The sequence below is a fragment of the Arachis hypogaea genome, chromosome 14 (genome assembly GCF_003086295.3).
Source record: "Arachis hypogaea cultivar Tifrunner chromosome 14, arahy.Tifrunner.gnm2.J5K5, whole genome shotgun sequence".
Taxonomy (NCBI): Eukaryota; Viridiplantae; Streptophyta; class Magnoliopsida; order Fabales; family Fabaceae; genus Arachis; species Arachis hypogaea.
In genome coordinates this window covers 140,377,375-140,388,733 of record NC_092049.1, presented here as the reverse complement: position 1 = coordinate 140,388,733, position 11,359 = coordinate 140,377,375, and the positions used below count along the sequence as shown (strand labels likewise).

General features: G+C 34.3%; 1 protein-coding gene across 1 annotated transcript; it reads right to left on the bottom strand.

Annotated features, from left to right (window-relative positions):
* Nucleotides 1–4,919: 4,919 nt before the first annotated feature.
* Nucleotides 4,920–9,635, bottom strand: LOC112744725 (probable disease resistance protein At1g61300). The gene is made up of 3 exons (XM_025794423.3): nt 9,282–9,635; nt 9,016–9,123; nt 4,920–7,744 (listed from the first exon to the last, which is right to left on the bottom strand). The coding sequence occupies exons 1-3, from the start codon at nt 9,493–9,495 to the stop codon at nt 5,052–5,054; spliced, it is 3,015 nt and encodes a 1,004-aa protein (XP_025650208.1). The 5' UTR covers nt 9,496–9,635; the 3' UTR covers nt 4,920–5,051.
* Between the last annotated feature and the right edge of the window lie 1,724 nt (nt 9,636–11,359).

The following is an 11,359-nucleotide window of genomic DNA, read 5'->3' as shown; positions in this document are numbered from 1 at the left end:
ATGATAGCAGTTCCATACCACATGACCCATCCTTCCACATAGTTGACACTGCATTCTTGTGTTATTGTTGTTGTATCCAAATCTGCCTCCTCCTCTATTATTTCTGCCTCCACGTCCTCTTCTAAAAGGATTACCTCTATTGGGATCGAAATTTGGAGAAGGGTTCTGCACATAATGGGCTATAGGCATACCAGAGGTTGGTTTCTTGAAGCGTTCAAGCATTTCTTCATGGGAAAGCAAAAATGCTTCAGCCTCTACAATCCTAAAAGATCCTCTCTTTGCTGTTACGGAAGAAATATACACTGTATATTCTTCAGAAAGACCCTCAATAATAGCCTGAAGATGATCATCTTCTGGCACTTCATATCCCACAGCAAATAGAGCATCAACAATTCTTCTAATTTTGGACAAGTAATCAGCAGCGGAACCTGTTTTCTTGCACAATCTCAATTGACTCTTGAGACTTTGAACACGAGCAGAAGAGGCTGCCTGAAAGTAATCATCAATCTTTGCCCATACTTCAGAAAATCTTGAGAGGTGAATCACTTTGTTCTTGAAGCAATTAGTCATGGAAGCAACGAGCCACGTTGTGAGGGTTCTATCTCTCTGGCGCCAGGTTTTGTATTCTTCAGATTCTGTTCTTGTTTTCTTGGTAGCATCAGTTGTAAACTGCTCAGGGATCTTGGAGGGATCGAGATGACTTTCAAGACCAAGACTCTCAATAGTGAGAATTGCAAGGTACCTCCATGTAGAATAGTTATCTTCATTTAGTTTTTCAGCAATTGGGGAGAAGGTCTTCTTTGTTGAATCAGAAAGGATGATTTCCATTGTAGAGCTGAAACTAAGCAATAGGCTCTTGATACCATAAAAGATTCAGAGAAAGAGAAGAAAAAAAGAACATAGTAAGCTCAGCTCTCTGAGAAAGAGCAGTGATAGGTTTGGAAAGAAAAGACTTGTAATGAGAGTGTAATCAAGTTTTATTTCATTTTTGGAATTACACACTTGCTAAGCCAAGTTTGCTATATATATATACATGGCTAGTGACTATTAAAGCTCAATACTTATCAAGAAGGACACTAGTCACTAATTGAGAAAGACAGCAATACAAAGAAAGACAACAATGCAGTTTTACACACAACTCTTGTACACTATTACTCTCTATCCTTAATAAAAAAGACATTGCTACTATTGATATGGTTTTCAATGATATATATGATGAATAAAATGATCAAATCGGCCAAATCGGGTACCAGAAATATTTTGGTGCTCACAAAAATTATCTTAAAATATGTCAATGATAAAATAATTTTTAAAATATTTTAAAATTTGACAAAAATTTTCTGTTAATGAAAAATACCAAATTGACTTATAAAATAGATGATATGGCATTAAATTCATTTCTCTAGTATTAGCCAATTAGCTTTTTAACTCATCTTTTCTCACCTCACAGCCACAAATACAGTACTCTCCCTTCCCCAAAACTCAACCCTAAAATCACTCTAAACTCAAAACTATCACCATCACCATTTTGAATGATAATATATATATATGATTAAACTAGTTATTATTAAATATGCAGGTTCTTAAAAATTGTTTCACACCTCTTCACTATCGTTCCTTTGATGATTATTGAGTATAAAATAAGAGGTCATCTGTAACATCCTAATTTTTTTTATTACTATTCTACCCTCAAATTTTATCAAAATTTCTAAATTATCCTTATCCTTCTTTTTTCAACCTTAACCCTAATTCAAAATTTTCAATTTTACCCAAATTTCATTACAACACATACACCCTCAAACAGGAAAAAGAAAGAGAGAAAGGGAAGAGAACAGAAACCAAAGGGGAACGATTGAAGAAGAAAGGAAGAAGAAGAAGAAAGGGAGAAGAAGAAAGAGACGACATTGGTGGGGATGGGCGTCGCTGTTGCCGTCGCAGAGAAAGAAGAGATGCACGAGAGAGATGAGAGTGAGATCACGGACCTTCCATGAAGAAAGAGGAAAGCACATGACGGAGAAGAGAAAGGAGGAAGTCTTGTCGTCGTTGCTGTGCCCATCGGCGCCGCTGTCGTTGATCGAGACCGTCACCATCCCAGCTGAGGTTGTAAGGCCCACATCGGTTGGAGAGAGGAACGAAGCATGCCTTATAAGGGTGTGGATACCTCTCCCTACCATGACGCGTTTTGACGAGTGAGTGTGGGGGACTTAGGCTATCATTCCTATCGTCAAAGGCAAAACCGTGAGGCCTTGTGTGCCAAAGCGGACAATATCGTGCTAGCGGGTGGTTTGGGCTGTTACAGATGGTATCAGAGCCAGAACCCAAATCGATGTGCCAGCGAGGGCGCTGGGCTCCCTTAGGGGGTGGATTGTAAGGCCCACATCGGTTGGAGAGGGGAACGAAGCATGCCTTATAAGGGTGTGGATACCTTTCCCTAGCATGACGCGTTTTGACAAGTGAGTGTGGGGGCTTAGGCTATCATCCCTATCGTCAAAGGCAAAACCGTGAGGCCTTGTGTGCCAAAGCGGACACGTCGTCCCCGTCCCGGCTGAGGTCATCGTCGTCGCCAAATAGGGTAGAGAAGGAGGGCACGAACAGGAGAGAGAAAGGGGAGCTCTGCTGGAGCTCGTCGCCGAAATGCTGCTGCCTTCCACTACCGCGACACAGAGCCAGTTGTCTGTTCTTCCACTGTCATTGCGGTTGCCTCCGTTGCAGGTGGAAGAGGTCACCGAGAAGGGATTGTCCTGTTCTGCTTCTGCTTCTAATTTTCCATTGGTTGTCGGAGTCTATAGGGCCGTGAATGTTGCATCCGGAGTCGTCGGAATTGTTGCCGCCAAGAGCCACCACTGTTATACCTTTACCTTGGTAAAACAAATCCCATTTTACTTGTACTTGACATCTCTTTCTATTCCTGTTCTGCTTTTATCTATCTTACTGTCTTGCTCCATTTTCGTGCTGTTATTCTTGATTAATTTGCTTTTGCTGTTGTTTGTTACGGGCTAGAAGTAGTAGTCATGTTGCTGCTGTTGTCGAGATTACATCCGTGATGTAGTCGTTGCTACTGTTTGAATTGAAGTTGCTGCCACTGGCTTGGTCTAAATTCGGCGTTCTTTTGTTCCATTCTATTCCGACCTTTCTCACATTTTAATTCGGCACTTTGAGTTTGGTCTCTTCGTCCCTTAAGACCAACTAGTGAGTAGACTTTACATTTATAACCGTTAATTTTGTTGGTTTATGCTATTCTGTGTTTCTAATTATATTTATAAAACTATTGTTGAAGAACTTTGATTTGATTAGAATAATTAATTTATTATAGTTGAAAAAATTATTTTTATGAAGCTCATATCTTAGAAATTTTACATGAGACTATATATATGTTTGATGAAGTTTTATATTATTTTAGAACATTTGATTTTACTCGAATATATATTTTTGAAGCATTGAAGTATTTGTTAGTACTTACTGACTTTTTAATTGTGAAATGTGTTTGAAATTACTTATGATTGAAGAAGTTATGATTAGAAATGATTTCTTATGAGAAAGTATTATTTGATTTGATTTAATACCGTATATATTTGAAAGATTGAAGATTTATTATATTTGAATTGGTTTGGGAGGCTTGTATTAGAAAACCGTAGTTAACGGCGGTTATGACGTTAACTTAGATGCATCTAACTCAGACTCCAGCTAACAGGGGTGTTGCTAGCTTAACGTGTAGGCCACACGTTAGATCTGTTATTCTGTTAGGACACACGAGAAGAAAGGGCTATCCATAAAGGTGGAGCCGCCCAAGTGTAGACTTTTGATTTGATTTCTGTATGAAAACTCCCTTATTGATTTACTTATTTATATAAATTATTATTTTTTAAATAAAATTATTTTTATGATAATGTTTATATGGTCTCATGTGAATTATAGATGTATTATCTAGTCATTGAGTTGCAAAATTTATTCTGTTTTTCTAAAAATATTTTTTAGGAACAAATACTTGAATGTGTGAGCCTTCTATTCAAGAGTAATGATCTGCAATTGGTACTTCATTTTTGTTGAGTTCTTAGACGTCATATGCTCCATATGTCACATGTAGGATCCATTCATATTTATTTATTTTACCTTTTATTAAAAATATGTAATTATTCATTTTAGAAACTGTAAATTTATTTAAAATATTTGTACCTTTCTTATTCAACTTATATTTGAGTTGGATAGGCTTGTTAGGAGATTATCTTTCTGAGCGCCGGTGATAGCTCATTTTGGATCGTGACATCATCACTTATGTCCTAATTTGGCAACTTTAAAATCAATTATAATTTAACTAACTATCTTAATTAGATTGCGTTAACTAACATATTAAGGTAAAATAAAGCATTTAAAATATGTTATCATTTAAAACTATCTTATTTATTATCCGTGGTATTATTTGCTAGTAATAATTAACATGGTATGGCAAAATTAGATAATAATAATAATAATAATAATAATAATAATAATAATAATAATAATAATAATAATAATAATAATAATAATAATATAAAAGGGAAATTAAAATGAAAAATAAAAACGACATACATCAACGACAAAATGGCAAAGCCGAAGACTTGCAAAAACTTGTCGAGTTATATATATTTTTTTGGTAAATAGATTAATTTTAATACCTTAACAATGTATTAAAAAAAATTACATTATCATCTAATTAGATACATTTGTTTTTACGTTAACTATTTAAGTTTTGAGTGTAAAAGATATTTATTTTTATCGATAGAATAATATATAATTAAAATATATTAGTATCAGTATCAAGGAAATTAAATTATTATCATCACTGTTTTTAACAAGCATACGCTGTATTGTGTGTTTTTATTATTTTATTTTTAGGAGGATAACCAATAATAGAGGTCATAATTATTGTTAGAGAATAAACGTGCAATAAATTAGTTGTTGGTAGTATGTAAATGAATATATATAATCATGACATGAAAGCTGTGAAGATAGAAATTAAAAGGTGAAGAGGTGTGAAATTACACTCATAAAAAGTAATGTGCAAGATCATGTAACTATGATGACGAGACTTTAAATGGAAAGCGACTTTCTAACTTGGGACAGTCTTCGGTCTCCAAATCCGGGAATGATTCAGAGATTATAATTCCTTTGCACACAGTCTCTAACATTGGCAAGTCGTACAAGTAGAGTGAGGTTAAGTTGGGGAGTGTAATGATGGTGGAAGCAGCATCCTCACTATCAGCACCACTGCTGTTCGCTGCAAATATTTCTCTCAATGAATTACATCTGTATACACTTAATGTCTCCAAGTTTTGAATTTGGGGCAATAACCCTGCTGTTACCAACGTTTCTATCCCATCGCAATCACGGATCTCCAAGTGCCTGAGTTGAGAGAAGACGGCATTTGGTTTGAGAGATTGTGCTGTTGTATCAGTAGCAGCAACATCATCTTTACAAATGACTGTTAAGCTGTCCAATTCGTAAAGCTGCAAGGATTGAAGGTTGTTCAGATTACTGCAAAAGGAACAATTACCAAATGAACAAAGCACGCTCTCCATTTCTCTGCATCTCGCAATTTGAATGTTGTCCAAAGAAGGAGTAATATTTGACAGAGCCTCACATAAGCTTTCCCATCGTGCATTATAATCAATGTAGAGATTGGTAAGATCATTTGGCAGCAAATGAGGGGATAGCAAATGCGGGGATTCTTTGCAATCTAATAAATGTACAATTCGCTGGTGGTCACCACTTGGACCAATATGATCATAAGATTCAATAATCTCATCGTTATCCTCGATACTACCCAAATAGAGAAGATAAGATTTGGGTACAGAACCTGTGTTGCATATACTTGTCACAAAATTGTTATAGCTTTTGCAGTCATCAAAGCCAACCACAAAATATTCAAGAGTGGTCAGCCCTTGTACATCCTCTATTTCCACATTTGACAGAGTTGCGTAGAAGAGATTCAGATATTGCAAATTGGTCAGACCACGCAGCACCCTCCCTGATTCCAACCTCAACTTTTCATTGTAAGATAGATCAAGCCATCTCAAGTTTGTCAGCATTTCCAAGCCTAGAACTACCTCAACTTTAGTATATGAAATTATCAACCTTGACAATTTTTGAAGCCTTTCCAATGGAGGCACCTTTTCCAGAGCATAACATTTATCAAGCAGTAGAGAAACAAGACAAGTCAAGTCCGACAGGGAATCCGGCAGAGAGGTTAAACTGCCATTTTCAGATAGGTCAAGTATTGCTAGAGATTTCATGTGTGTGAAGAAGCATTCTGGGATGCTACTGATGCAATTATTACTCAGAATCAAGGTGGATAATCTTGGACACTTGGGTGATATACCCGCTGGGATTTCTTTTATCCTGTTTGTATCCAACGAAACCAACTCCAAATCAGCACTCCATTCATGCACGTGAGGTATTCCTGTCAATTCTTTACCACATCTAACTATCAACCTCTGACAAGCCATATTTCTTACTGAATTCTGTATATTCCAAAAACGACGCAATAATGAATGGTCTTCAAGTTCATTGAATATGGTATGGCCTTCATCAAAAATTTCTTCCAAGCTCCTCCTTCCATTATTTATGGTTCCATTGTCAACCAGATTCATTATCCTTTCATCAAAATTCCAGAAGCCAAAGTATAATGCACAATGCAAGAAACTATTTTGCAAGCGAGTGTCCATCAGGTTATCATAACTCGGTTTTAATACTTGAAATACCTCTTCTTCCATCTCTCCCCCCATCTCCCCTTTCTCAAGTTTATTCAACGCATGTCTCCACTGATGAATGCTATCAACGCCTTTCATGGTTCTAGCCATTACACTGATTGCAAGCGGTAAACCATCGCATTCCCTTGCAATAATCCCTGCAATCTTTAATATATTAGGAGGAAAGGTTGCAGGCGTTTTGTGATATTCACCAAGTCTTGCAAGAAATAACTCCAAACCTTCACTCTCAGAGAGAGGACGCATTGCTATTACATTACTTGTGGGGCAGTCCATCTGTCGAAGCACATGTTTCAACCGAGTTGTTATAATCAGTTTAGAGCCATTGATTCTACAACGAGGGATTCCCACCTTTTCCAGATCAATGAATTTCCAAACATCATCCAAAATAAGCACCCATTTTCCTTTTTCTGATAATGCGGATGACAAATGTGCAACTCTTATTCTCTCATTTCCACCAAGCTTTACACCAATTGCTTCAGCGATGTCTTCTTGAAGCTTTGAAATGCTGTATTCACGGGACACCGTGACCCAAATGACGCGGTTGAAAGTTCCTTTCCTTATGATTTGAGTTTCCATATAAGTTGCAAGACATGTTTTACCCACTCCTCCCATTCCATGTATCCCAATCATCAATGCTTTCTCGTCTCCAACAAGCTCCCACATCTTCTTAACATTTTTCTCAAAATCTTTACCAACAAATTCACTTGACAACACCACAGGCTTTTCCTTCTTAAGCTCGCTCATTTGTAAAATTAATGGCTGTATGAAATTATGAGATGCTCCCTTCACAAGATCAACAACTTTGTTTCTCAATTGTTGCAGTTCATTCAACCAATCATCAACTTGTGTCTTGCTCTGCTTGCCCTGAGACTTAAGCCAGTCTAACTCTCCCTTAATGTCGTTTTCTTCAAGGCTTAGATCATGCAGCAATTCAAGCAACTTTTTAATTTCATCACTTACAAAACCAACGTTGTTGCTTTGGACCACCGCTGCCGAGCCTATTACATAAAGTTCAAATTTCAAACGCACGTAAACAAATTTATAAAACATGAACTTCTAATTCAAGGGGAAATTTCTATAAAATTAAAACATAAACAAATGAAAGTCTATTCACCCATATTGAACTTACTTAGAATTACATCATTTATTGATTCTAACTTTTATATTCTACTAAATTTAATTTACCAATCAAATTATGGTGAGATTAAGATTAACCATATCTCTCTATAATTATTGTGCTATGTTTAATTTATCAATAAAAAATTTTTAATGAAATTTCACCCCAATTATCTTCACTTTCTAAATCTAGATTTATACACACACCATTTCCCTTTGTTCTTTATGCTTGAGAGTTGAGAATTTAACTGGAACTTTTTTATTCAGAATGATAACCATAGCTAGAATTTAACATATATATATGGGTAAACTACTAAAATCACATCCGAATTCTTTTGAATATTTACAAAAATAACTCTCATTTTTTATTATGACAAAAATGTTCTCAAACTATTTTAAACACGATAAAAATAACCAAAAAAAATATTTTTTTATAAATAGTAAGTGACTTTTGTATTTGACAAATTATTTATACATTTGATTAATTTTTTTTTAAAAATATTTGGATAATTATTTAAAAAATATATGAAAAAATAGATAAAAATTTGATCACTAGAATTCTTTTCATTTCTTAAAAGAATAATTTGTCATTGATAAAATGAATTAAAAATAGCCTATTTAGCATAAAACCATTAATTTTTAAAAATAAAATTGTCCGATTTTTTTAATCATATTTATAAAAAAATCAAATCAAAATTCAATCTCTAAAACATCTTTTAAAAATATATATTTATCATAATTGAATATTTTTTTCTTGTAGCATTTCAAAATATTTCAAACACATTTTCATAGTTGTCAAAAGTGAGGTTATTTTTGTCAGCATCTCAAAAAATTAGTCGTTCATCATCATACACACTTTTGAGATCTAGAAAAAGAAATGATATAATTTATTAGGAGGAGTGCAAGGGGCCAGCAGATTTTGCGTTTTGTAACTATCAATTAACTATCAAGAGTGTTTTTAATGGTGTGAGATTTTATCTAATGGTAAAAAATTATTCATTTTTCTTTTGTTTGCTAGGTACCGGCTAAATTTCAATAAAAATGCTGTCCCAAGACTTTCTGATTTATTAGATTACTCAAATTATGGTGGAAGAAACAGAAATCTGGTTATCCAACTCAATGATGAATTGGTAGGAGCAAAAGGGGTGCTTACCTCCCGGCAAGTAGTTGATGTGTTCAGTATTATTGACATTAACTGGATGCTGCATTAAACCTCCAGGAAAGGCATCAACCATTTCATGATCTTCATGTTCAGCAGCCCCTTAATCAGTACAAACATGAGGCAGGAAATTAAAAGATCCAGTCAAGACTTTTATACTCCAACACAGTAGTTGGGTAAAAACAAATTTTGTAACAACTAACTTATGATCTACCTATCCGCTTAAATCCATGATGAATCAACTTAAGTTACTCTATTACCTTCCATTGGATTTGCAGTTTCTTGTGGTTGTGGATGATTATCATGAGGTGAAGCAGAGCATGCAGATATACCTTTTCCTGGGATTCGATCCACATGAGCTTTAATTCGAGAAGCACCTCCACTAAACTCACGTCCACAGCGCTTGCACTTCCACGTTCCGGCGTTTCCTTTTGTAACTTGATTCCAGTAATGTTCTTCCTTCGGTCTACCCATAACTCTTGCGTTCTTCTAATTCAACCAACAAAGTAAGATAGATTGATAAGTTACAAGTTAGTTATATCTACAGCTAAGTATATTCACGCCAAGAAGGTGGTTGACTTATAAAATGACAAAGACCAAGACTTGCAAAGGAGACTACACTTATTCAATTGAGCTATTATATTATGAATGAAGGAATTCTTTTTACTTTAAAATCAAATTAATGTTTCAAGCTATTATTACAAATTAAAATTAAGAAAAGGTAAAAGTAATTATCTAGCTACAATTTAATAGTTCTAATAAAAAAAAATTAAAATACATTTACCTATTTTTTTACTTATTATAAATACTATTCACAGTGATTCTATGACTGGTTTAAAAACTACTAAATAGATAAAAATTGATTGTACATAAAATTACGAACTCAAAAATTACAAACTAGTATGTGTATGTACATGTAAAAGTTCATAATGTGACCATATTTATTTTTTATATTACAAACTAGTATATGTATGTATATATGTGTTAGGAGACAGTAAATTTTGTGATTTATAGTCATTAATTAGTTATTAATAATATTTTTAATGGTATAAGATTTTATTTAATAATAAAAAATTATTTATTTTTTTTATGACTAAATACCGATCAAATTTTAATAAAAATGCTGGTCCTAGATTTTTTCTTATTCTATTATTATAATAAAGTGTCGCCTCCTACTCGTAATTCAGTCAAATGGAAAATTAGTGAATTTCTCTTCTCTTTCTCCTTTTACTGTGACTAGAATCTGCTCCTAATAATAATTCATCGTATATAAGAATTTTCGTATGTCAAGAGGCTCGTATGTATATGAAAATTTAATTACTTTATAAAATAATGAAATAACTAAGTTCTCTTGGAACAAAAGGTGTAATAATTAATGGCTTTCATGGTTCTACCCTATATATGCAAGAAGTAATAGCCACTTAACCATAGCCATATCAATAGAGCATATACACGTTGGATTTATATTTTCAGGAACATATATATACATAACATTTTAAACGTCCTACCTAGCTAGCTAGTTAGTTAGATAAAATCATTAATCAATAAGATACATATATAAGACAATATAATGCGTTTCTTTTTATTGGATAAACATTACATACAAAGCCAACGAGTAATAGCTCAAATGACATAGTCTCCTCATACTCAATTAAGAGGTTGCGCGCGAGTTCGAGTCTCATATCTTTGGTAAAAAAAAAAAAACATTACATACAAAAACTTACATCAATTTCTATTTGAAATTGCTGAAACACTGAAATAATACATCATTGAAAATAAGAGACCAAATTTATTCATTAATGTATTGAAAACTTTAACAAGTGGCTTAATTAGTTTCTCGTCGGAGCTTAATTATTGTGCGGTGGCGAGCATCTACGCGTGTAGGGGTTCTTGCATGGGGCTCAAGAATTTGGTTATGGGATTTAGGGTGGTGTATTGGTTGAGAATGGGTGAACCTAGTGTATTTATGCATGAATGGAGGTATCAGGTAGAAGGGCAATACGTAGGGAACGTGCCGGACACATGGCAGTATTTTGGCCAACACGTAAGAAGCGTATTAGACACGTGACAACATATTAGCCAACACATGGAGGACGTGTTGAAATACGTAGAGAGTGTATTGAATGATTTCCACAATACTGTAATACACTTCAAATATCAATATTCAACCAAAACAACGTCTCTATTTCCATATTAAAAATAATTTCTGTCAAGCTAAGAGTTGGAAAAGTAGATAATGTCCCTAAGAAACTATAGGGGTAGCCACATGCGTCATACTCAAATTAAATTATTAAGTGGCAAATTGACTTGACTAAAGGGATACTTTAGTAGTTTAGTT

Bases quoted from the DNA above. Each gene is read 5' to 3' on its own strand.
- LOC112744725 (XM_025794423.3), bottom strand. From the start codon at position 9,495: ATGGGTAGACCGAAGGAAGAACATTACTGGAATCAAGTTACAAAAGGA. The intron at 9,124-9,281 runs GTAATAGAGTAA...GTACTGATTAAG, and splicing joins AACTGCAAATCCAATGGAAG to GGGCTGCTGAACATGAAGAT. The intron at 7,745-9,015 runs GTAAGCACCCCT...TTTATGTAATAG, and splicing joins CATCAACTACTTGCCGGGAG to GCTCGGCAGCGGTGGTCCAA.